General features: G+C 36.8%; 1 protein-coding gene and 1 long non-coding RNA gene across 5 annotated transcripts in view; one reads left to right on the top strand and one right to left on the bottom strand.

The window, feature by feature from the left end:
* BBOX1 (gamma-butyrobetaine hydroxylase 1) overlaps nucleotides 1-27,827 on the bottom strand; it is an 88,605-nt gene that overhangs the window by 56,454 nt on the left and 4,324 nt on the right. For 3 of the 4 annotated variants that reach the window (XM_034932310.3, XM_008955897.4, XM_034932308.4), the window contains exons 2-3: nucleotides 17,275-17,528; nucleotides 15,398-15,512 (exon numbers count right to left, since the gene is read on the bottom strand). In XM_034932310.3, coding sequence (XP_034788201.1) covers nucleotides 15,398-15,512; nucleotides 17,275-17,493 — 334 coding nt within the window. In that variant the 5' untranslated portion in view covers nucleotides 17,494-17,528. Of the gene's footprint in view, nucleotides 1-15,397; nucleotides 15,513-17,274; nucleotides 17,532-27,827 lie in introns of all 4 variants that reach the window. The other variant, XM_034932307.3, reaches the window with a different exon arrangement.
* On the top strand, nucleotides 97-26,213 carry LOC100988337 (uncharacterized). Its single transcript, XR_004665042.3, has 3 exons — nucleotides 97-6,209; nucleotides 9,634-9,884; nucleotides 25,583-26,213. It is a non-coding gene; the product is annotated as an uncharacterized LOC100988337 (long non-coding RNA).

Below are 27,827 nucleotides of genomic sequence, written 5' to 3'. Positions count from 1 at the left end.
ACCATGCTGTTTTGGTTACTGTAGCCTTGTAGTATAGTTTGAAATCAGGTAGCTTGATGCCTGCAGCTTTGTTCTTTTGGCTTAGGATTGACTTGGCAATGTGGGCTCTTTTTTGTTTCCATATAAACTTTAAAGTAGTTTTTTCCAATTCTGTGAAGAAGTCATTGGTATCTTGATGGGGATGGCATTGAATCTATAAATTACCTTGGGCAGCATGGCCATTTTCACGATATTGATTCTTCCTGTCCATGAGCATGAAATGTTCTTCCATTTGTTTGTGTCCTCTTTTATTTCGTTGAGCAGTGGTTTGTAGTTCTCCTTGAAGAGGTCCTTCACGTCCCCTGTAAGTTGGATTCCTAGGTATTTTATTCTCTTTGAAGCAATTGTGAATGGGAGTTCACTCATGATTTGGCTCTCTCTTTGTCTGTTATTAGTGTATAAGAATGCTTATGATTTTTGCACATTGATTTTGTATCCTGAGATTTTGCTAAAGTTGCCTATCAGCTTAAGGAGATTTTGGGCTGAGATGATGGGGTTTTCTAAATATACAATCATGTCATCTGCAAACAGGGACAATTTGACTTCCTCTTTTCCTAATTGAATACCCTTTATTTCTTTCTCTTGACCGATGCCCTGGCCAGAACTTCCAACACTATGTTGAATAGGAGTGGTGAGAAAGGGCATCCTTGTCTTGTGCCAGTTTTCAAAGGGAATGCTTCCAGTTTTTGCCCATTCAGTATGATATTGGCTGTGGGTTTGTCATAAATAGCTCTTATTATTTTGAGATATGTCCCATCAATACCTAATTTATTGAGAGTTTTTAGCATGAAGGGCTATTGAATTTTGTCAAAGGCCTTTTCTGCATCTATTGAGATAATCATGTGGTTTTTGTCTTTGGTTCTGTTTTTATGCTGGATTATGCTTATTGATTTTTGTATGTTGAACCAGCCTTGCATCCCAGGGATGAAGCCCACTTGATCATGGTGGATAAGCTTTTTGATGTGCTGCTGGATTTGGTTTGCCAGTATTTTATTGAGGATTTTTGCATCGACGTTCATCAGGGATATTGGTCTAAAATTCTCTTTTTTTTGTTGGTGCCACACACTTTTAAACCATAGATCTTATGAGAACTCGTTCACTATCATGGGAACAGCAAGGGGGAAGTCAGCCCCCATGATTCAATCGCCTCCCCCCAGGCCTCTCCTCTCACACGTGTGGATTACAATTTGACATGAGATTTGGGTGAGGACACAGAGCCAAACAATATCACTTTACAAGCCCAAAGGGATTGGGATCCTATCTTTAGCCCTTTTTTTTGTTTTTTTTTGAGATGGAGTCTTGCTCTGTTGCCCAGGCTAGAGTGCAGTGGTACCATCTTGGCTCACTGCAAGCTCTGCCTCCCAGGTTCATGCCATTCTCCTGCCTCAGCCTCCCTAGTAGCTGGGACTACAGGTGCCTGCCACCACGCCTGGCTAATTTTTTGTATTTTTTTTGTTTTAGCAGAGATGGGGTTTCACTGTGTTAGCCAGGATGGTCTCTATTTCCTGACCTTGTGATCTGCCCTCCTTTGCATCCTAAAGTGCTGGGATTATAGGCATGAGCCACCGCAACTGACCTCTTTAGTCTCTTTAAAGAGAATAATTGTCAGGCAAGAATTTTGTATCCTGCAAAACTAAGTTCCATAAATGAAGGAGAAATAAAGTCATTTTCAGACAAGCAAATGCTGAGGCAATTTGTTACTACTAGACAAGCCCTACAAGAATGCTAGGAGTTCTGAAACTTGAAACAAAAGGTTGATGTGCACCAGAATAGAATCTCTTGAAAGCGTAAAACTCACAGGCCTATAAAACAATAATATAATGAGAAAATAAAGTAGGTAACAATCAACATGATGACGGAGAAAGTATCTCACATCTCGACATGAACATTGAATGTAAACGGCCTAAATGCTCCACTTAAGATACAGATTGGCAGAATGGACCAAAAAAAAAAAAAAAAAAAAAAAATCAATCACAAACCAAATATCTTCTGTCTTCAAGAGACTCACCTAACACATAAGGATTCATACAAATTCAAGGTAAAGAAGTGGGAAAAGATACTCCATGCAAATAGAAACCAAAAGCGAGCAGAAGTAGCTATTTTTATATCAGATTAAAAAGACTTTAAAGCAACTATATTAAAAACAAAAAAGAAAGAGGGTCATTATACAATGATGAAAGAATCAATCCAACAAGAAGATATTACAATCCTAAATATATATGCCTCTAACTCTGGAGCTCCCAAATTTATAAAACAATTACTGTTAGACCTAAGAAGTAAGACAGACAGCAACATAATAATAGTGGGGAACTTCGATACCCCACTGACAGCACTAAACAGATCACTGAGACAAAAAGTCAACAAAGCAACGATGGACTTAAACTACACTCTGTAACAAATGGACCTGATATTTATAGAACATTCTACCCAATAACTGCAGAACACACATTCTTACTAACACATGGAAGGTTTTCCAAGACAGACCATATAATAGTTCACAAAACATTTCTCAATAAATTTAAGAAAATCAAAATTATATCAAGTACCCTCTCAGAACACAGTGGAATAAAACTGGAAATTAACTCCAAAAGGAACCCTGAAAACAATACAAACACATGGAAATTAAACAATCTTCTCTTAAATGATTTTGGGGTTAATAATGAAATCAAGATGGAAATTTAAAAATTCTTTGAAATGAATGATATTATTGACACAAGTTATGAAAACCTCTGTGATGCAGATGTTGACTACTATACATCACATAAACAGAATTAAAAACAAAAGCCATATAATCAGTTCAATAGATGCAGAAAAAGCATTTGATAAAATTCAGCGTCCCTTTAGGTAACCCCCACTAATGAACTAGGCACTGAAGGAACGTACCTCAAAATGCTAGGAGGTGAATAAAGGCCATATATAACAAACCATCAGCCAACATCATACTGAATGGAGAAAAGTTAAAAGCATAACTTAAAAGTTAAAAGGTTAAAAATTAAAAGTTCCAGTTCCTGAGAACTGGAACAAGATAAGGATGCCCGCTTTCACCAGTTCTATTCAACATAGTACTGCAAGTCGTAGCTTGGGTAATTGGACAAGGAAAGAAAAAAGGGCAACCAAATTGGAAAAGAGGAAGTCAAATTATCACTGTTCACCGATCATAAAATAGTATACCTACAAAACCCTAAAGACTCCTCCAAAAGACTTCTAGATTTCATAAGCAAATTCAGTGAAGTCTCAGGTTACAAAATTAATGTACACAAATCAGTAGCACTACTATACACCAACAATAACCAAACTGAAAATCAAACCATGAACTCAGTCCTTTTTACAATAGCTGCAAAACAAAATCCAGGAATATTTTTAACCAGGGAGATGAAAGATCTCTCTAAGGAGAACTACAAAACATTGCTGAAAGAAATCATACATGACACAAACAAATGGAAACACAACCCATGCTCATGAATTAGAAGACTCAATATTTTAAGAATGACCACATTGCCCAAAGCAATCTACAGATTCAAGCCAATGCCTATCAAAATATCAACATTATTCTTCCTAGAATTAGAAAAAAAAATCCCAAAATTCATATGGAACCAAAAAAATAAAAAAGAGCCCAAATAGCCAAAGCAATCCTAAAAAAAAAGAGCAAATCTGAATGCATCATCTGAACTGATTTCAAATTTTTTACTATAATGCTATAGTTACCAAAACAGCATGGTACTGTATAAAAGTAAACACATAGAACAATGGAACAGAATAGAGAACACAGAAATAAAGCTAAATATCTGCAACCAATGGATCTTTGACAAAACATACAAAACTATAAATTGGGGAAAAGATACCTTATTTAATAAATGGTGCTGGAAAAACTGAATAGCGACATATAGAAGAATGTAACTGGGTCCGTATCTCATACCTTATAAAAAATCAACTCAAGATGGATTAAAGACTTAAATTGAAGATCTGAAATAATAAAAATTCTAGAGGATAACCCAGGAAAAACTCTTCTGGACATTGGCCTATGCAAAGAATTTGTGACTAACACCCCAAAAGCAAATGTAACAAACAAAAATACATAAATAAATGGGGACTTATTAAACTAAAAAGCTCTGTATAGCAAAAAAGAAAAAAAAATTACCAGAGTAAACAACCCACAGAATGGGAGAAAATATTTGCAAACTATCCATCCCAACAAAGGACTAATATCCAGAATCTACAAGGAACTCAAACAAATCAGCAAGAAAAAAACAACCCCATCAAAACGTGGGCAGATGACATGAATGGACATTTCTCAAAAGAAGATGTACAAATGGCCAACAAACATGAAAAAATGCTCAGCATCACTAGTCATCAGGGAAATGGAAATTAAAACCACCATGAGATGCCATTTTGCCCTCACCAGAATGGCTATTATTAAAAAGTCAAAAAACAACAGATATTTGCATGGATGTGGTGAAAACGGAAGCGTTCACTGTGGGTAGGAATGTGAATTAGGACAACCTTTATGGAAAACAGTATGGAGATTTCTTAAAGAACTAAAAGTAGAACTACTATTCAATCCAGGAATCCCACTACTGGGTATCTACCCCAAAGGAAAAAAGTCATTATGTAAAAAAGACACCTGAAAATGTATGCTTATTACAGCACAATTCGCAATTGCAAAGTTATGGGACCAATCTAAGTGCCCATCGACTAATGAATGGATAAAGAAAATATGGTATATACACACCATGGAATACTACTCAACCATAAAAAGAATAAAATAATGTCTTTTGCAGCAACTTGAATGAAGCTGGAGGCCTTTATTCTAAATGAAGTAACTCAGAAATGGAAAACCAAATACTGTATGTCCTCACTTGCAAGCAGGAGCTCAACTATGTTTTTTAAAAATTTTTATTTTATTTTATTTTTGAGATGGAGTCTAGCTCTGTCGTACAGGCTGGAGTGCAGTGGCGCAATCTCGGCTCAGTGCAACTTCCACTTCCTGGGTTCAAGCAATTCTCCTGTCTCAGCCTCGGGGTTCAAGCAATTCTCCTGTCTCAGCCTCCAGAGTACCTGGGACTACAGTCGCATGCCACCACGCCTGGCTAATTTCTGTATTTTTAGTAGAAATGGGGTTTCACCATATTGGTCAGGCTCAAACTCCTGAACTCAGGTGATCCACCTGCCTTGGCCTCCCAAAATCCTGGGATTACAGACGTGAGCCACCACGCCTGGCCAGGAGCTCAACTATGGGTATGCAAAAGCAACAGAGTGGTGGTATAATGGACTTTGGAGACTCAGAAGTGGGAGCGTGAGAAGAGGTAAGAAATAAAAAATGACATATTTGTTACAACGTACACTACTTGGGTGACGGGTGCGCTAAAACCTTGGACTCCACCACTATGCTATTGATTTACATAATAAAAAAACACTCTCCAAAAGCTATTGAAATAAAATTAAAAAAAGAAATAAACCTATTTTAAAACAAACAAAAAAGAAAACTCTCAGAGTTGCTGTCTATAGTTACTTACAACCACTTTCAAGGAAATCTGTTGAAAAAAATAATGAGTTGATATGTATGGTGCAACACTACCCTTCACCCAACATTGCACTGCTTGAGAAGTTAAGTATATACTATTATTATATCTGTTGTGCAGATAAGGATATTGAAGCATAGAAAGGTTAAATAAGTTGCTCAAAATCACAGACTTAGCAAGGCCTAGGGCCAAAAACACTCTTAATTTCAGTGCCCTACTTTCTTATTGATTAATAACAAAGTTACTGATTGAGAAAAATATAAAATTTTAAGAAAAAAAGAAAGAAAAAGGAGATGATTTTTGGATAGAGTAGAACTTAAACATTTTTATTTAATTTGCTAAGCCAGAAATTAGGCAAATCCATAGTATGTATGAATGTAAACATCAACAAATTCTTAAAATTGGCAAATCAATAGTATGTATGAACGTAAACATCAACAAATTCTTAAAATGTTTTTTTTTTTTTTTTTTTTTTTTTTTTCCCTGAAGGGATAGCCCAGAGCTATTCCATGGATGGGCACATTTGGAAGTTTGGTTCTAAAATCTAAAAGAAGAAATTTAAGTGTGCTGAAGATAACTGCAACTCCAAACCTAACGCTGTGTAGTTCTATGTTCTGCCATTTTGAAGCAAAGTGGAACCAGAAGTGAGAGGTAATGGTTTTTGAATCAATTGTCCCCTTTTTTATTGTCTGGCGAATCTGCTGATATATAGGCACTAGCAAAATTGGCAGGCTAAATTTATCCCTTATGTGTACATTTGGTAAACCTGAAGCCAGTGTAGAAAGTATTCCAACTTTACTTTTGGAAACTGGAACACTTTGGAATTTTCTAAATGTATAAGTTCTAAACTTGTAGCCCAACTGCCAATGTTATAAAACTTATTCCTGGGCTGCAACAAAACAAAACAAAACAAAACAAAAACCAAAAAACCACACACACAAAAACACAAAAAAGCCTAGCTTGTAGAAATGGAGCTCGTCATTCACTAAGGAAAGCCCATTCTATTTTGTTTTCCTTGTTTAAAAAGTAATAACTTTACTTTAATATAACTACAAAAAATATTTTTCCAAGAGCAAAAAAATTAGAATATTTTCCTTAATTCTCAATGTGGCAACTAAACTAAAAAGGTATAAAAAGGGAATGGACTGTAATAATTATTTCTGGAAATATATTTGCTTTAGGTTCTCAAAAATATCCTCAAACTTTGCCTTGGCTTTTTAAATATTTTAAGATACCAGCTTTTCAAGGTCCCGTCTAGCACTAACATTGTCTTAAAGTTGTTAAGTAATGAGAAAATAATTTTTGAAGAAGAATATAATTAATATACCTCTTACTCAAGCATTTAAAAAGTAATAGATGTAGTAGTATACAGGCTTTTAAAAAATTTTATTTAATACATCAATACATCTAGTAAAATAGACTTATTTTTAATATTTATATCTGAACATGTGGTATGTGTTTTCTAGCTGGAAGTATGGATGGAGTTTAGAAAAGGAAAGAGGAAGATAAGTTTATCTGGAGCTTACAAATGAAGCCCAAAATTAGGCAGATTTTGCGGGAGCAACCTGCAGATTAGTGGCACCTGAGAAAAGCACAGGGCACTGCAGTGTGCTTCCCAGGTTCTGAGTCTCCCCTGGTAGGTTTACAGTTAGAACAAGGGCAGCCCCATCTTGCATAGGTACGTTAGACTCTTTAGATGTTATGCCTGATTTTACCAAGTGCAGTGCAGAAAATGAGAATAATAGATTACATATAATTCAGAAAAGAATAGGACACATTGAAAGACATCAATATGGCACAGAGGAAAAATGAAGCAAGGTACACATTCATAAATTGACATGCATTTGAGATAGCTGTATTCACTTAATCAAAACCCCAAAGATATTTCTCTGAAAGTCAATAGGTCCCTTTGCAAGAATTATACCAGTGAGAAAATTATGGCAATGAAAGAGATCTGATCTAACCCACCTCCTCCATCTTGCCTTTCCCTTAATCATTCCTGGGCTTAGGCTAAGCTGTCTTTGAGAGATATTTAATTTATAGTTTTAAATGGGAATAGGCCTTCCCCAAGAACTCAGTGGCCTTTGCAAAACTAATGAAAGACCATCAGGTTAGGGGAAAGAGAGGAGCCTGATTCTGCTAAGGCATAGAAACAGATTGTCAGCCATTCCTGCAGGTAACACCACTATTGTATATGGGCCTTTGAGATGTTTTTTTCATTGTTTTTTTTTTTCATGTCTGACACCTATGGCTCCACTGGACCCCATGGGTCTACCTGGACCCACCAATCCTGCCCCTGTGGCCCCACTCAGAAATGATTTAGCCCACAGGAGGATGGCTTTGACCCCCTGTGATTTCATCTCTGCCCCAACAAATCAGCAGCAAGCCTAGTTGCTGCCACTCCTTTCCCAGAATGCCTTTGAAAAACTCCTAACCTATGAGCGTTGGATAGATTGATTTGAGTACTAACTCCATCTCCCCCATGGCATGGCTGGCCTCATGTCTATTAAACTCCTTTTTTACTGTAAAACCATGGTCTTTCTTTGAGCAGCAGGCAGGAAGAACCCCTCAGACAGTTATAATAAAGTCACATGCATTTGAGATAGCTATATTCATTTCACAGAAACCCTAGAGATATTTCTCTGCAAGTCAATATGTCCATTTTGCATATGACAGGCAAAACAGAACAAAGACATGCTCCTTAAACATATAAATCCAGTGAGCTATTCTCCCACCTGTGTATCTGAGTTATGAGTTTGGGTGAGTTTAGGGAAGGAATCTTAGTCTCTCTTGGGAATGGAATGCATTTCAGAAGATGATGTGGTGGCTTAATTGCTCTAAGGCAGCTGTTTTGACAGGGCTGTTTGGAAGCCATTCTGACCTGGCAGCCCTGATACTGTTGGGACATCCTAACGCAGCTTGAAAAAAAACAACAACCCACCAAGTCTTGCTAGTTCTTTTTATAATTACCAAACAATAGTGAAACAATACACTTACCCCATCCCTGATTTGCATTGCAGGCTCCCACCTCTGAGAATTCAAGATTGGATGTAGCAAGGCTTAGAGATGGGGGCAAAATATCACATGGGCGAGGCATATTTCTTTTTTACATTAATTGAATTAAGAAAAACACACAAGATTTTTGCTTTATGACAAGGCTTTGTAAAAATGGCCTCTGCACCAAACCAAATCTGGTTTTTGCACTATCATAAAATCTCCATCTTCAAGTAAATATATGGTTCTCTGCAAGAAAGGAAGAACTCTCTACTTTTTCTTGCCATGTACAAGACGAATAGATTTTAGAGGGTCCTAACAGTTATTTGTGAGTTTTCACTTCCTCTTATGGAATGCTACTTTTGAAACAAAGGAGTGCGTTATAGCTATAGACTGAAGGGCTATAATCTGATTAAGTAGATGGTAAAGACTGCCATGAGAGAGGCATAAAGAATTGTGGGGAAATATTCTTTTTTTTTTTTGACTGTGCAATGTACTCCATCCCTGGATTACTGAGAAAACTGAGCAGCCTGTCTCCATGGAAATAAAATATTTTCTTCAAGTTATAGCTTTTTAAATCTCAATATTCTATAAAAAATATTATTAAAGTTAGAGATTAATACAAAAATACTTCAGTACCAATTCAAAGAGATAAATCAAGCATCTATCATTCTGATATTGAGGATTAATAAAAAGAACAAATATTTAGCTTCATATGTATATCATACTATATAGTGATTTTTTTTTCCATTTTGGTCCTGCCAGTTATATGTTGGGAATGTTGCATCTCAAAGTTAGTGACAAAAATGAGCATATAATTATGCCAAAATTTCACATGAGAGCTAAATTATAATTAGTACATAAAAATCTTGTCTCTAATATGATTTAAAGTCTTCCATTTTCACCCATGTGTTTGGAAACATGTACTGCTAAGCTTCAAGTGTTAGGATTTCAGTTGAGAGAGACTAGAGAATATGGCCGGCAACTTGCTGTCCTACAGGTCATGTATGTTCCTTTTGAATACAGATTCTACACCCTCCTCCATCCTCCCTGCCTCTCAAAATTTCTTTGTTTTTTACAGGACTATTTCTAGGTCATGCTACGGTTACCCTGACCCCAGTCACTCCCTATGCTGGTCCATCCAAACTCAGAGCCACGATCAAGGCCCTTCTACAACACAGATCTGATTACTTCACTCTCTTTTGTGGGGTAAATATAAGCCAAGAGCCAAGCAGGTGCACTGTGGAGGAGGGGAGAATGCAAGAAGAAAAAAAGAAAGCCCGCCAGGCGCGGTGGCTCATGCCTGCAATCCCAGCACTTTGGGAGGCCAAGGTGGGTGGATCATGAGGTCAAGAGATCAAGACCATCCTGGCCAACATGGTGAAACCCCATCTCTACTAAAAATACAAAAATTAGCTGGGTGTGGTGCCGGTAGTCCTTGTAGCACCTGTAGCTACTCGGGAGGCTGAGGCAGGAGAATCACTTGAACCCGGGGGCAGAGGTTGCAGTGAGCCGAGATCGCTCCACTGCACTCTAGCCTGGTGACAGAGGAAGACTCTGTCTCAAAAAAAAAAAGAAAAAAAAAAAAAAAAAGAAAGCCTAGGAGACATGTACAAACTTGTAGGCATTTGAGAAGTTATGTTCATTTGATTAAAATCAGAAAGACACAACTCGGAAAATGTAAAATACAGATGAAAAATTGAAAGCAATCATCTTCTTAAACTTATAAAGATCTTAAACTCATTTCTCTGGCTTTAAAAGAAGAGCATCAGTATGGAGAAGCTAAGGGGATGGCATATCTCAGCCCTTGTTGGGAAAACTCTTAATCGCCTGCAGGTTTAGGACCAAGCAGGGCATATAAGCCACTTCATGGTTTGGCCCCTTCCTTCTCTGTTGCCTAACAATTTTAACTTCACCAATATTAAACTAATTGCAGTTTTCCAAACCTATCCTACTATTTTACCCTTTGATGATTTTCTGCCTGCCTTTTTCTTTGTTGAGAATTTCCTTACTTTCTATCTATCTTTGCCTGACAAACTGATTGATTCTCCAAAGTGCAACTCAAGTATTACCTCATTTCTGAGGATCATTCCTTCATCCCTTCAAGTTCCTTCTTCTGTGTCATCATTAACTTTCTATGTGTGGTTTTAATGTACTTCAAGTAATGTCTTATACTTATTTTCTCATGGCTATTGTTCCCTTTCAGACTTGATAAGTCCTCAAGGAGAGAATCTATGTCTTTTAAAAAAATCTTGATATTTCCTTACAGAGGTCCTGGCACAAAACAGATACCCAATATATGTGCAACTGAATAGAAATTTATGAGGGAGTGATAATTATCCGTGTCTTCCTTTCAGCTATGACTGTGTCCCATGATAAAAGTTTTTTGGATGATGATCATTTGTCTTGTCATTTTTGAGTTCAACAGCAAGTGCCAGGGGGAAGATCAAGGAAAAATTGTCTACATCTTGATTCCAGATTTTAAAAGCTCTGTTACCCTTACTCCAAGGGTTATGCTTGCAGAAGAGAAAACATTACTACTGGGACTAAAAAACAAAATCCTTTCACAAATGTAACTGAGTTTGTTTGCATGCTCTGGAATATAAATGTTTGAAAATCTGCAATGGCAATGAAATAAGGTATCAAATTCTACAGGCAAAAGGCCATAGAACCAATATTCCAAAAATGGCTCATTAATTTCTTTTTTTTACCCACCAACTGCACAGCTTGAGAATGTATTTTAAAAATCTGATCTTGTTTTAAACTATTAAAATATTTTCCAGTGTCTAAATAGCAGCCAGTTCTTATATTATTCATGATTGCAGCCTGTCATTGTGACCAGTTTTTTCCACTACTTAATTGAGTGTAGTATCATTTCCATTTTGCTACTGCCCGATAGTACTGAAAAATGTAAGCTATAAAACTGCACTCATCAAGAAATATTAATGGAGGAGGAGGTCCATATCCTTTTACAGTGCTTAAAAGCTTAAGCTGTAATAATAAAAAGTTGGCATGTATTTCCTGAAAAAATCAAAAGGAGAACTTGAAGGAAATGAAAGTAAAATCCAATAGGATTACAAAATTAGAGCAGAGTTAAGGAAAAATATTTTCAGTACCAGAAGAAGTCTAAAATAAATTTAAAAAAATACATTTGTGACACTGCGATGTGACCCAGACAATCGGTACTAAATTATGTAATTGGAGACTCCTTGAAGAATTTAGCAATGCACTCATTGGAGGAAGGCAATAAAAACATCTTTCCCTGGATACCCATCTGGATTTAACCAGCTAGATACAGGGAAAAATGAACTGGTAGTTTAGAGAGAAAGCACTAGGACAAAACCTTGTCAGCCATCAGAATGGTGAGACTAAGGAAATGGAGGAACCAAATTCTTGACATGGCTAGTCTATGCTTAAAGAGGGAGGGGACAGTATCATGCTCTATTATTGATAACCAGAAGAAATGGTGAACCTATTTGGTTCAAGTTGATTAGTAACATCTTCATACCTAGTAAAGTGTCGTAAGTCTCATTTAAAGCCAAGGAGAGTTACCACACATGTTTAAGAATTTCAGATTTGAAAGGAGTTAAGGTAAAATCTCTCTCTTGGTATGTGGCTAAGAATTTCCAGGAGAGGTGTTACAAAACTCAACAAGGCTGGTATATTAGTCTGTTCTTGCATTGCTATAAATAAATACCTGAGACTGTGTAATTCATAAAGAAAAGGGATTTAATTGGATCACTGTTCTACAGGCTTTATAGGAAGCATGGTGCTGACATCTGCTTGGCTTTTGGGGAGGCTTCAGGAGACTTAAAATCATGATGGAAGCTGAAAGGGGGAGCAGGCAGATCACATGGCAAAAGCAGGAGAAACAGATACAGGGAGGTGTTGCTACACACCTTAAAACAACCAGATCTTCAAAGAACTCATTTGCTATTGTGAGGATAGTACCAACAGGATGGTGCTAAACCATTCATGAGAAATCATCCCTTGTGATCCAGTCACCTCCCACGAGGCCCCACCTCCAACACTGGAGATTACAGTTCAACATGAGATTTGGGTGGAACATGCAAACCATATCATTTTGCTCCTGGCCACCCAAATCTCATGTACTTCTCACATTGCAAAATACAGTCATGCCTTCCCAGTAGTCCCTGAAAGTCTTAACTCATTCTAGCATTAACTCAAAAGTCCAAAGTTCAAAGTTTCATCTAAGACAGGGTAAGTCTCTGCCACCCATAAGCCTGTAAAATTAAAGACAATTTATGTACTTCCAAGATATAATGGGGTTATAAGCATTGGGTAATCATTCTCATTACAAAAGGGAGAAATCAACCAAAAGAAAGGGGAGTACAGGGCCCATGCAAGTCCAAAACCCAGCAGGGCAGTCACTAAATCTTAAGGCTCCAAAATTATCTCCTTTGACTCCATGTCTTGCCTCCAGGACACAATGGTACAAGGGATGGGTTCCCAATGCCTTGGGCAGCTCTGTCCCTATGGCTTTGCAAAGTTTGGCTCCAGAGGCTGCTGTCACAGGTTGTTGAGTGCCTGTGGCTTTTCCATGCTGAGTATGCATGCTGGCGGTGGATCTACCATTACGGAGTCTGCAGGACAGTGGCTTTCTTCCCACAGCTCCATTAGGCAGTGCCCCAGTGAGGACTCTAAGTGGGGCCTCCAACTCATTTTCCCTCTGCATTTCCCTAGGGTTCTTTGTGAGGGCTCTGCCCCTGCAGCAGGCTTCTGCTTGGGCACCCAGGCTTTCTTATATTTACTATTACTTTTAATGGCAAAAACCGCAATTACTTTTGCACCAACATAATACATCCTCTGAAATCTAGAGAGCGAACATCAAGCCTCATTCATTCTTGCACTCTGTGTGGCCACAGGCTTAAAGCCACATGGAAGCCACCAAGTCTTACAGTAGCTTATGCCCTCTGGAACTATGGCCCAACCTGTACCTGGGCCCCTTGGAGCTGAGGCTGGAGTGGGAGCAGCTGGGATGTGGGAGCTGCCTCCCGAGGCTACACACAGGGCAGTGGAGCCCTTGGCCCAGGAAAGCATTCTTCCTTCCTAGGCCTCTGGGTCTGTGATGGGAGAGGCTGCTGTGCAGGTCTATGAAATGCCTTTGAAGGCTTTTTCTTGTTGTCTTGGCTATTAGCACTGGCTTCTTCTTATATACAAATATCTCTAATAAGTGGTTGATCCACAGTCTGCTTGACTTCCCTTCCCAAAAAAGCTTTTTCTTTCTCTTCCTAGACATGAATAGGTTACAAAACTTTCAAACTTTTACACTCTGCTTTCCTTTTAAATATTAAAGTTCCAACTTATTTGTTTGCTCCTGTATCTGATCATAGGCTGTTAGAAGCAGTCATGTTACTTCTTAAACACTTAGTTTGCTGCTTAGAAATTTATTTCACTAGATAGCCTAGGTCATCACTCTCAATTTCAAACTTTCACATATCCCTAGGGCATGGATACAATCCAGCCAAGCTCTTTTGCTAAGGCATAGCATATGTGACCTTTGCTTCAGTTCCCAATAAGATCCTCATTTCCATCTGATACCTTGTCAGCCAGGCATTCACTGTCCATATCACCATCAGCATTTTGGTCACAACCATCTAACCAGTCTCTACAAAGTTCCAAACTTACCCTGTCTTCTTCTGAGCTCTCCAAACTCTTCCAACATTTGCCTGTTACCCAGTTCCAAAGCTGCTTCTAAATTTTAGGTATCTTTATAGCAATGCCCCACTTCTCAGGACCAATTTTCTGTATTAGTTTGTTCTTGCATCACTATAAGGAAATACCTGAGACTGGGTAATTTATAAAGACAAGAAGTTAAATTGGCTCATGGTTTTGCAGGCTATACAGGAAGCATGGCACTGACATCTGCTCAACTTCTGGAGGGGCTTCAGGAACTTACAATCATGATGGAAGGTGAGGGGAGAGCAGGCAGGTCACATGAGGAAAGCAGGAGCAAGAGAGAGAGGGGAATGCTACACACTTTTAAATGACCAGATCTTGCAAGAACTGTTTTTCAGTCTGTCTTTGATTCACATAGTTTCATGTAATAAATCTTCAAAATAGAGAATGAATTGTAAACAGCCCTTACTCCTTACCAGTTCCTCTGCTTGAGTTCTATTACTGTGTATCTCCTAAAATTTATATTTAAAAATATTTCCACCTGTTTTAAGTATTTATTTTGCTTCTTTGCTCAGCAATAAAGTCCTCTTTATCCACTGAATCCACCCTTGCAGTTTTTCTGAACATTGTTCTGTTTATGGATCCCCTTGAAACCTATATAAATTCTTCCTAGACAAACGTGGCTTTGTGTGCATGTGTGTGTACATGCACACACACAGACAAATTGTCCCACACTCACTGGCATTTGCAGTGCTATGCGTACCGTTTCATGGGTTCATCAATCCCATAATTCCATCTATGAATACCAGGTTAGGAATTCTTGCTTTGTTGATTTGTGTTGTTCTGGCCTTAGACAAAATTGTTATAAAGGGCCAGTCTGCCTCTAGTTCATCCTGCTTCTTTGTAGTGAACACTTACGGAGTGTCTGTGGTATGCTGTGCCAGGTTTTGCTTTAGATGACAAAGACACAAGTTTGCTGGACTTATTTTGTTTCTTTCTCTATAGAATGTCTAGAATTACTCTATACTCCTTTTCATCTCTACCCAAATGATCTTTGTCGGTAAAACTTTAAACACACCACATAATTTTCATGTCACATATTTTAATCAAAGCACAAAAGTTTGAATTTTCTGTGAGCAAATTTCTTAATAAAAATCCTTTACTGTAAGGGTTTAAAAAGACATTGAAGACTTTGGCAAAGTTACCTGGAAAAAACAATTCTCTTTGGAGCTTTGCTCTGGCCTGCTTGGAAAAGCATCTTTTCTTCAGCCAATCAGCCTGGAATTCACTGTAATGCTCATCGGGCCATGTGATGTACACCTTATAACACAAAAAGCAAATTTCACCTATGTGGATTTTATTTCCGTTCTCCACTATTGGTCTGTTTTTGAATGTTGTTTAAGATAATCAGGGCTTCCAATTATGCTTTGCTTAATCTTTTTTTTTTTTTTCGACGGAGTCTTCCTCTGTTGCCAGGCTGGAGTGCAGTGGCGCAATCTCGGCTCACTGCAACCTCTGCCTCCCAGGTTCCAGCGATTCCCCTGCCTCAGCCTCCCAAGTAGCTGGGATTACAGGCACGCGACACCACGCCTGGCTAATTTTTTGTATTTTAGTTGAGACGGGGTTTCACCATGTTGGCTAAGACAGTCTCCATCTCCTGACGTTGTGATGCGCCCGCCTCAGCCTCCCAAAGTGCTGGGATTACAGGCGTGAGCCACCACGCCAAGCCAGCTTAATTTTTAAGATAGAGATTAAGCATACGCTTTTGGAAAACAAGGAAGCCAAAGTAATACATCTGAGGTCTGAGGCCCTTAAATAGCACTCAAGAAATAGAGCATGGATAGATCTATAGTTCTTGACCTACATCCTCTAAACCTGGGATCCCCAAACTTTCTGTGATAACTGAAGCTAGTTATCAATTAAGATTCCTGCCAAGAGTATTAGAAATAGTAATGATGCAGCTGGGTGTGGTGGCTCATGCCTGTAATCCCAGCACTTTGGGAGGCTGAGGCAGGCAGATCACAAGGTCAGGAGTTTGAGACCAGCCTGGTTAACATGGTGAAAACCCGTCTTTACTAAAAATACAAAAATTAGCCGGGCATGGTGGCCCATACCTGTAATCCCAGCTACTTGGGAGGCTGAGGCAAGAGAATTGCTTGAACCCGGGAGGCGGAAGTTGCAGTGAGCTGAGATCGCCCCACTGCATTCCAGCCTGGGCAACAGAGCAAGATTCCATCTCAAAAATAAATAAATAAATAAATAAAAGAAACTAATAGTAGTGATGATAAGGAGGACAACAGCAATAATAAAAATAACACTATTTTGAGTATCCATAACAAGTACTATAGACATAACACATTTAATCTTTACAACTCTAGGGGGAAGGTACTACTATTATTCTCATTTTTTTCAGGTGAGAAATGTAAGAGTAAACAACATTTCTATCTAGCTAGCAAGCAGTGAAATCTGGGAGTAAAGTCCTCAAGTCGGGATGTGGACAAGAGCGTAATAAGAATCCTAGTAAATTTGGAAGAGAGAAACATGGAATGGTGGCTGCCTCTGGTTTGTAGTTTTGAGAGCTGTGCTTTTGGGAATCCCAGAACAAGCCTTGTATCTCTACATACTAATTTGACTAAAAGACATTAGTCAATGCCATTTTTTTTTAGTGCTCACTGTATGCCAGGCACTGTTAAACATTTTTATCCATATTATCCCAGTGAACCCTCACATTTCTATGAGCAAGCTCTTTTAGTATTCCTATTTTACAAATGAATAAACTGAGGCTCAGAAGCATTGCTTTTAGTGTAGACAGTTTGTGTTTTTAAGGCTGCCACTCATTGAAAGAGTGACAAGTAACACTGCAAATTTTATTAAAAATAGTAGTAGTAATGATGATAGTAATAATAATAGCTGAAGCTTCCATTTACTGAATATACTTAATTCACACCAAGTACTATACAAACGTGGGTTCATATGCGGTTATATATGTGTGACCAAATAAAAAAGAGTTATCTAAATTATTGTTGACTAGCCCCATTAGTGAACTTGAGAAAGAAGGGAGACATAATTTAGAGATAATTACCTTTTTTCTGTCAAATATCAAGCCTTTAATTCCAATGTTCACATCAAGAGCTTCCACTAGAAGTTTCCGTGCTTTTGCAGAATCCAGGTAGCAATCAGAGCACGGGCAGTTGTCTCTCAACCATACAGCTGGGTAGAGAGACTCTTCCTCATCATACCAGAGGATCTGCATCAAATGAGCCCCGTCAAGTGCTTCTGCCTTTTGGATGGTACAAGCCATGTTTCCGGTCTTCAGGAGTAGATGCTGTCAGCTACCTGCTATGACAAATCAGTGTTAAAAGGAATCTCAGGCAGATAAGATCTAAACTTGGCCTCTGAGAGTGTGAATACTTCAAGTGGACTCTGGCCTCTGCTATTCACTCAGCTGTCAGAGTCTGCGGTTTGACTTATTGACGCTGGGACCTTTGTTCTGGTGAGAGTATTTCACATACCGTAAGCAGAAACACAGTGACTAAAAGTAAATGGGATATAAGTGCTGAGTCAGGATCCAAATGAAAAGAATTCCTTGTTTTTCTCACAGAAAATTCAGATATTAAATTCAGAACCAATGACATATGCACTTTAATAATTACGTTTGCATAAAAGCTCTGGAATGTTTAAGGAAGAAAAATGTTCCACAAATTGAAAGTGTAACAATCACCCCTGTCCTATTTTAACTGGTGCCCACTTGGACATGGCTTTTGAAAAAAAATGTTTTTATGATACTAAATTAGTAAACTCGTCTTTATGAAGAGAATATTAATGCTTATTATTTACTTAAAGACCACTGTAATTCAGAATATTGCACTGTTTCTTCAATTCAGAATATTGCGCTGTTTCTGTTCTATCATTTGCTTTTTTACCTTTACAATACATTTTCTTAATGAAATATAGAAGTCCTTAGGTTCTGCAAGAAACTTGCTTGGTTTGTTGAGATTTTTTGTTTTAATGCATATCAATAGAGTGTGCCTTGTTACTTCAGTTACTTTATTCTGAACCTTTTTGGAGTACTTGTGTATACCTTCATATTACTTGGGATTACATGACTTACTTTTATTAAAAAAATCCAGCAAATTTAAGGACATGGACTATTTACAGGAGAGGAAACTTAGTGAAACAGAGACACCGTGGTATTATGCTTGAGCAACTGTGTTGATCCTGATTCCATTAGTGACTATATATTTGACCTTCAGAAACCATGCCAATGTTTTACATTTTATTTTCTTCATATGTTATTTTCCAGCACTCTAAACTTACGTGGATGAAGTAGAACTTACATAGGAAAAGTAGAATTTATATGCGAGAAGTAGAGCTCCTTAACTTCGTCCATGTAGTGATCTGCTCATCATTAACAGAAGGTGACATATGACAATGGAAACAACACTTCATTGCCTTGAGATGAAGGGGAAGTAGGAATGCATGTACACATGTGCACGCACACACACACACACACACACACAGACACACACACACGGCTTATAAAATCCCTTCTAGGCACTGCAATAGGCACTGGGGGATTTAGTGACAAGTAAGATAAAATTGCTCCCTGTCCTTCTTGAGATTATGGGAAGACTTTATGCAACATTAAGATAACTTAAAATATACCTTACACAACATGAAAGTAAAATACTTCTAGGTGGTTTCACATATGCTTCCTCAAATCATTGGCTTGGATAATTTAGTCAAGTTATGGAGCAGAGTCAATAGGAAAAATATTGCTTTGTCCCTTTAGCTTCACATATAGAGTTATCCAATAATTGCATGGGTGAAATACAATTAATTGGCTCTCATGCTTATTTCTGCTTTGGAACTATAATTTTTTTCTTTAAATTTGTATAGTGATAGGAGAACACTATTACTTAAAAATAATCAAAAATTATAGTGTACTTTCAAACCTGGAAATTTAGCTCATAAGTCTGAGTGAGGAGCATTATGGAAGTCCTAACATCAGTTTCTCTGTGGAATGGGTAGGGCATTTGAATTTCCTGACAAGAGAAAGGGTTGGCTGGCAAGTTTTCTCACATACATTGTTTCAAAAGACAAAGATGGCTCCAATGACCCTGGAATAATACAACTAGATCCTTAAATAACACTAAAAAAAAGAAATGTAGTACATTTTAACCTGTGTCAAGGGATGGCAAATATGTTCTGTAAAATGCCGGATGGCATATCTTTTAGGCTTTGCAGTTTATATACAGTCCCTGCTACATATTCCTGTTTTTATTTTTTAAAACCCTATAAGAATGTATCAACTATTCTTAGTTCATGGTGTGCACAAAAACAATGTAGGCGACATTTGCCCCCAGGCAGTAGTTTGCTTACTCTTGATCAAGTTATCTAAGTTTATGCTTTCATTACGATGGAATACAATCATGCTTAAATGCAAAAATGGTTCTCTTTCCCTTGTCATTTATAAAGTTAAACTTACTCAAATATATAATAAGTATCTTCTTTGTGCATGCTGCACTAGAAGGTACAAAGATGACTTTGAAGTTCCAGACAACCAGGAGAAGACAATTATGAAAATAAACAAATATTAAGGCCAACATTGCTGAATGCATATCAGTTTCACCTTATTTTCCTTCCTCACTAGTACAACATTTTTTGACTAGGAAATATTTTGTCAGCTTTCTTTATAGCTAAGATTAGTTATGATATAATTATGCCCAATGAAATATATTTGGAAGTTGCTGTGTAGGGAAATTTTTAAAAAGGTGATAAGACTTGGCTGCCATATGCTGTTTTCTCTATTTTTTTCCGCTTCCTTTCTGGAATGTGAGTGTAGTATTGGGGGTGAAGCAGTAATTTTGCAACCATTAGGCAAGAAGCGGAAGTATAAAATCTAAAAGAAGTCAAGAGTTCCCCAGGGTTCTGTGAAAACACTTTACCAGCAATAGATGGTCATGTCTGGACCTCTTTTTTACATGATAAAAGCTAAATTCTTTACTTATTTAAACCTTTATTTGCTAGCTCATCTGGGTACAGATAAGTTGGATTTAAGAAGATTTGTGAAAGGTCATTCCACATTTAGGGTGCAGGCTGAGCCAACAACAAAGATATGAAAATACAGTGTTTGAGCAGTAGAAAACATGTTGTTTGGCTGGAACAAAAGGCTATGAGGGGAAATGGTGGTTGAGAGAGATTAAAAGGCATGTTGATACCAGATCATGAAGCACCATGCATAGCAAGATAAGGAGTTTGGGTTTCATTCTGTTATGAATGGGACTTTTTAAATATTTTTTTCAGGTAGCAGATTTGACAATGAAGGTGATGACAGTGTGTATGGTATATTGAAAGAAGGTTAAAGGATTAGAATCAGATACATTGTATGGAGCTGTTGTAAAAATGTAGTCTAGAAGAAATGAGAACTGTGGGAGTAAAAGCATATATGGGAGGACACATGTAAGCAATGTTCCAAAGATATTCGTTAAATTGCCTGCAGTTTATATTCTCACAAAAAGTTTTCTTATTCTCTTTGCAATTGTATGAAATATCATTTTATGAAAGATAATGACTTTGTCATCAAATCAATACCAGGGGAAAAACTGAAAAACTCCTGTGAATTTTCAGTTTTCACAAATATGTGAAAATTAAACAACAAACTCCTGAACAACTAATGGGTCAAGGAAAAAAATCAAAAGAGAAATTAAAAATATCTTGAGACAAATCAAAATAGCACACATCATAACAAACTTTTGAGATGCAGTAAAAGTAGTTTGAAGAAGGAAGTTAATAGTGATAAATGCCTTCATAAAAAATAAAAAAAGATCTTAAATAAACAATCTAGCTTTACACTTCAAGGAACTAGAAAAAAGAAGAACACATTAATCCCTAAGTTATCAGAAGGAAGGAAATAATAAAGATTAGAGCAGAAATAAATGAAATAGAGACAAGAAAAAAATTAAACTAAAACTTTTTTGAAAGGTAGAATTGACAAACCATTAGCTAACCTAAGAAACAAAGAGAGAAGACTCAAAATCAGAAATGAAAGAGGAGACATTACAGCTGATACCACAGAAATACAAAAGCTCATAAGAGACTACTATGAACAGTTACATGCCAATAATTGAATAATCTAGAAGAAATGAATTCATTCCTAGAAATGTACAACCTACCAGGACTGAATCATGAATAGAAAATCTGAACAGAATAAGTATGAAGATGAAGTCGGTAATCAAAAACCTTCCAACCATGGAAACTCCAGGACCTGATGGCTTCACCAGTGAATTCCACCAAACATTAAAGAAGAATTAACACAAATTCTACTCAAATTTTCCCCAAAAATTGACAGAGAGGGAATACTTCCAAACTCATTTTATGAGGCCAGCACTACCCTCAAACCAAAGGCAGACTAGAATACTGAAATAATAGAATATTACAGACCAATATTCCTGGTAAACATAGATGCAAAATCTTTAACAAAATACTAGCAAAATGAATTCAATAGCACATTAAAAGGATCATACAGTATGATCAAGTGAGATTTATCTCTGGGATGCAAAGATGGTTTGACACACACAAATCAGTAAATATGACAACACATTAGCAGAATTCAGGATAAAAATTAGGTGGTCATTTCAATAGATGCAGAAGTGGCATTTGATAAAATTCAACATCCTTTTATGATAATAATTATCAGCAAAGATGTATAGAGGGAATGTATCTCAACATAATAAATGCCATCTGTGCCAAGCCCACAGCTAACATCATATTCACTGATGAAAAGCTGAAAGCTTTTCCTCTAAGATTGGGAGCAAGACAAGAATGCCCACTCTAACCACTTCTAATAACACAGTACTGGAAGTCCTAGCCAGAACAATTAGGCAAGAAGATGAAATGAAAGGCATCCAAATCTGAAAGGAAGAACTAAAATTGTCCTTGTTTTCTGATGACATGATCTTATACACAGAAAACCCTAAAGACTGCAGAAAAAACTTTTAGAACTAATAAATTTAGTAAAGTTGCAGAATGCAAAATCAACATACAAATATTCGTAGCATTTATGTATAATAACAACTAACATTCTGAAAAAGGTATCGATAAAACAATTCAATTTCCAGGACCACTAAAAATACTTAGAACTACATTTAACCAAGGAGTAAAAGATCTATACACTGAAAGCTATAAGACGATGACAAAAAAATTAAATGAGACACAAATAAATGGAACAATACTCTGTGTTCTTGGATTTGAATGATTAATATTGGTAAAATATCCATACTACCAAAGTCATCTACAGATTCAGTGCAATTACTATCAAAACTCCAATGACATTTATCAAATAAATTTTAAAAGGCACTCTAAAATATGTATGGAACCACAAAAAATCTGAGTGGCCACAGCAGTCTTGAGAAGGAAAAACAGAGTTGGAACTATCACATTATCAGATCCCAAAATATCATACAAAACTATAATAATCAAAACAGCATGGTATTGGAATAAAAATACATATAAATCAATAGAAAGTTATAGTCAGCCTACAAATAAATGTGTGCATATAAGGTCAATTAATCTTTGACAAAGATCCCAAGAACACTAAATGGGGAAAAGAAAGTCTCTTCAACAAATGGTGGAGTGTTACTAAATATCCAGATGAAGAAGTATAAAATTGGACCCTCATCTCACATCATACATAAAAATCAACTCAAAATGGATTACAGACTTAAAATCTGAAACTCTAAAACTACTAGAAGAAAACATATGGGAAAACTCCATGACATTTGTCTGGGCATGGATTTTTTTGGATATGAACCCAAATGAACAGGCAACAAAAGCAAAAATAAACAAATGAGATGGTATTGAATTAAATCCCTGCACAGCAAAGGAAATAATAAAGAGAGTGAGGAGACAGCCTAAAAAATGAGAGAAAATATTTGTAAATCATACATCTGAGGGCCATCTATGTTTTTACTTATTTTAATCAAGTAAGTGAAGCAATAATCCTATATCATTCTGTATGCTAAAGTCACTTTCAAATGGAGCCATGCTGACTCTTCTGTAAGCCACAGCAGGGCCCATACATCTGATAAGGGGTTAATTTCCAAAATATATGAGGAATTCAAACAACTCAACAGAAATAAAACAAACTACTCAATTAAAAAATGGGCAGCTGGGTGCAGTGGTACATGCCTGTAATCCCAGCTATTTGAGGGGCTGAGGTAGGAGGATTGCTTGAACTCAGGAGTTTGAGGCCAACGTGGCCAACATAGAAAGACCCTACCTCTAAAACAATAAAAAATTAAAAATTTTAAAAATAGGCAAGGAAATGGAATAGACATTTCTCTAAAGAAGACATATAAATGGCCAGCAGGTATATAAAAATGCTATCAATTATCATCAGGTAAATACAAACCAAAACCACCTCATGAGATCATCTCACATCTGTTAGAATGACTATTGTCAAAAAGACAAAAGATAAGTCTTGGTGAGAATATGGAGAAAAGAAAACCCTTGTACACCGTTAGTGGGAATGTAAATTATTTTAGTCATTATAGAAAACAGTACAGAAGTTCCCCCCCCCTCAAATAACAGATGTGGCACATATACACCATGGAATACTATGCAGCCATAAAAAATGATGAGTTCATGTCTTTTGTAGGGACATGGATGAAATTGGAAATCATCATTCTCAGTAAACTATCACAAGAACAAAAAACCAAACACCGCATATTTTCACTCATAGGTGGGAATTTAACAATGAGAACACATGGACACAGGAAGGGGAACATCACACTCTGGGGACTGTTGTGGGGTGCGGGGAGGGGGGAGGGATAGCATTGGGAGATATACCTAATGCTAGATGACGAGTTAGTGGGTGCAGCACACCAGCATGGCACATGTATACATATGTAACCTGCACAATGGGCACATGTACTCTAAAACTTAAAGTATAATTAAAAAAAAAAAAAAAAAAAGAACTACCATTCCAGCAGTATCATTACTGGCCATATAGGCTAAGGAAATGAAATCAGTATGTCAATGAGATATTTGCATTCTCATGTTCATAGCAGCATTATTCAGAACAGCCCAAACATGGAATCAACTAATTGTCCATTGATAAATGAGTGGATTAAAAATGTGGTGTATATCAAACCCATATCTATCCATTATCTATCTATCTATCTATCATCTATCTATCTGTCTATCATCTATCTATATCATCTGTCTACACACACACACACACACCTCAATATTATTCAGCCTTAAAAAAGAAGGAAAATTCTGTCATTTTTGATAACACAGATCAACCTGAAGGGCATTATGCTAAGTGAAATAAGTCAGGCACAGAAAGACAAATGCAATATGATCTCACTTATACATGGAATCTAAAAATGCCAAACTCATAGAAGTCATGAGTAGAACAGTGGATGCCAGGGCCTGGGAGGTGGGAGAAATGGGGATATGTTGGTCAAAGCATACTACTTATTCAGGATAAATAAATTCTGGAGATCCAATGTACAATATAGTGACTATAGTTAATAATACTGTCTCGTGTATTTGAAATTTGCTGAAAGAGTAGATCTCAAGTGTTCTCGCCCCCCCAACATACAATGATAACTATGTAAAGTTATGGATATATTAGTTTGATTGTGGTAATTATTTCACAATGTATAGATAAGCATCACACTGACCATTATGTTTACAACTTTTATTCGTCAATTTACCTCAATAAAACAGGAAAAATAACATAAAGTGAAAAAAGATTATTAGTTTTAATTGTATGGACAGTAAGATTACAATAGTAGTAATAGTAGTCGAAGTAGCAGTAGTAGTAAAAGTAATAATAGTTTACATTTATTGAATGCTTTCTTTATGCCACTCACTGTTCGAAGTTATTTATATATAATAACTCATTGAATCCTCATTTCAAGCCAAAGAAAAAATCTACTGTAATTACCCCAAAAAACAGAAGTAGAAAGAGGCTAGGAAATACTAGCATACGGATGATTTATCTTAGGTTCTTGTAGGAATAAGGCCATTTAAAAATTATTCTTATTTATTTTTATGAAGTTCTTTGTGTGCTGATATATATATATTAAACTCAACATATTTTAAAAAATATATTCATGTGTTTGAAAATTTTTTGGCTGAAAGTATTTTTATATAACTTGAAATGTGAAACACTAATACTTAATGAATACCCAGTCCGGGGGTGCATTTTCTACCACGAGGAACATGGTTCCTCTGCTTAAAGATGGTGGTGTGCCCATGTCACACCAACTATTGAAGTGATCACTCCTATAGACATCTGTGCCAAGAAACATTAATTACATTTCAGACTGCTGTTTTGAGCTTTCCACCTATTTTTTTCTTTTTCTTCTTCTACCTAGGTTTGAATGAGAGAGGGAGAAGCACATTTCCAATCACTGGGGGAACCTGAGACCATTCTCTCCAACCCATTTTTCCAAATGGATGTCCTGAGGAAGGTGTTCCAAAAGAGGTGATGTCAGGATAGTGTCTGATTGGAGGGTGCCCAAGGCACATGGGAGAATGTGGAAGAACTGGAAAGACTTGGGTGTTGCTGACGTTAAATTACTTAGGTATCTCTGTAGAAACTTGGTGGGTCATTCCTTCTCTTCACAATCCCTTTCTTAAATTTATGATAAACGTGAAAGGTAATCAAAACAAAAGCAGGGCAAAATGGGAAAAATAAGTTCCCACTTTAACTTTTTCTGGATTATTTAAAGGTCTACTGGGGCAAATGTGATGAAAATTAAAAAAAATAAAAAACATTGCAGATCATCAGTGTTTAAAAGCAAATGCTTTCTGAAAATTATAGCTTGTATGTTAACATGATTTGCTGAAATCTGTTTTTGTAATTTAACCAACTTGACTCGTTAGAATTGAGCTCAGTTGAAGCACCATAGCAATTTAGTTAGATGATAAGCTACTCTGTTTCTCTGAAGAAAAGAAAAATGTAGATATAGCTCCTATATATAGCTCCTAGCTTTATAGGATGAATTTTTATCCATGGGATTTCTTTGACAAATTAAAGAACATCTATAAAACAAAAATTCTTATTTTACACTTATTTTTCTTCTTACAATTGTAATTTAGTTTATGAAATATCAGATTGGTTTTGGTGGGAAACAGTAGTTTCACCTGTTCTGAAAAACAGCCCTTGGATTTTTGGCATATTCTTATCTGATGGGATAGGTTTCTTTTACTTCATATTAATACATGTGTGTAGTGTGTGTGTGTGTGTGTGTGTGTGGTGTGTTTCCCTCCTAATTTATTCACCTGCCATATTTTTTCTCTTCAGAGTAATAGAAGTTTGTCTGGGACTTCTGTTGGGCACAAGTAAATTGCTTGTTTTTGAAATTACTTCAGTGATGGGTGTGGGTTTTCTCCTTTTTTTTCTTTTTCTTAATATTACAAATTCAAATTTGTCTCCTGATTCTTCAGCACTGTTTGGAAAATCAAGGAAGTAGCTCTGAAATTTATTTTATGCATTGATCTTGGAAATAAAAGTAACTTAGAGCTAGAGCTTTTAGAGCCAGAAAGAAACAGCCTGTGCTATTGTTGGGTCACAGGGCCCTCATCAGACATGCAGGGAAAATGGAAGCTCAGAAATGTTGGGTGTGATTTGTCCAAGCTCACACTGTTCGTTAGTGAGAAAGGTTTCCCCAAACCTGGATTTGCCAGCTAAGTTTATATGTATTAAGTGATACTCTTCAAGTTCTCATAAAAGAAATTGCAAAAGTTCTTCAAACATTACTTACAACTAATTTCAATCATAGGCTTTGGAGGGAATTCACAAGAAGCAGATGCAGAAACTTTATAGTTATTATACATAAAATTAAAATTGTAGTAGATTAATATGTACCTGAGAAGGCTGATTTATCTACTAAATTACTTATCCCTCAGAATAAAAGGCTGTTATTTCTTGAGTGTTTTTAGTAAATGGAAAACAAGACCAGCATAGACCTATGTTAGCAAATGTCAGTATCTGTTAATTTTCATCTCTTTCTCAGGAGAAGTATGATGCTTCGATAAAATTCAACAGCCCTTCATGCTAAAAACTCTCAATAAACTGGGTATTGAAGGAATATATATCAAAATAATAAGAGTAACTTATGACAAACCCACAGCCCATAACATACTGAATGGGCAAAAACTGGAAGCATTCTCTTTGAAAACCGGCACAAGACAAGGATGCCCTCTGACACAACTACTATTCAACATAGTATTGGAAGTTCTGGCCAGGGTGATCAGTCAAGAGAAAGAAATAAAGCATATTCAATTAGGAAAAGAAGAAGTCAAATTGTCTTTGTTTGCAGATGACATGATTGTACATTTAGAAAACCCCATCATCTCAGCCCAAAATCTCCTTAAGCTGATAAGCAACTTCAGCAAAGTCTCGGGATACAAAATCAATGTGCAAAAATCACAAGCATTCCTATACACCAATAACAGACAAACACAGAGCCAAATCATGAGTGAACTCCCATTCACAATTGCTTCAAAGAGAATAAAATATCTAGGAATCCAAGTTAGAAGGGATGTGAAGGACCTTTTCAAGGAGAACTACAAACCACTGCTCAAGGAAATAAGAGAGGACACAAACAATGGAAA

Source organism: Pan paniscus, chromosome 9 (genome assembly GCF_029289425.2).
Source record: "Pan paniscus chromosome 9, NHGRI_mPanPan1-v2.0_pri, whole genome shotgun sequence".
NCBI lineage: Eukaryota > Metazoa > Chordata > Mammalia > Primates > Hominidae > Pan > Pan paniscus.
This window is presented reverse-complemented; position numbering and strand designations above follow the sequence as displayed.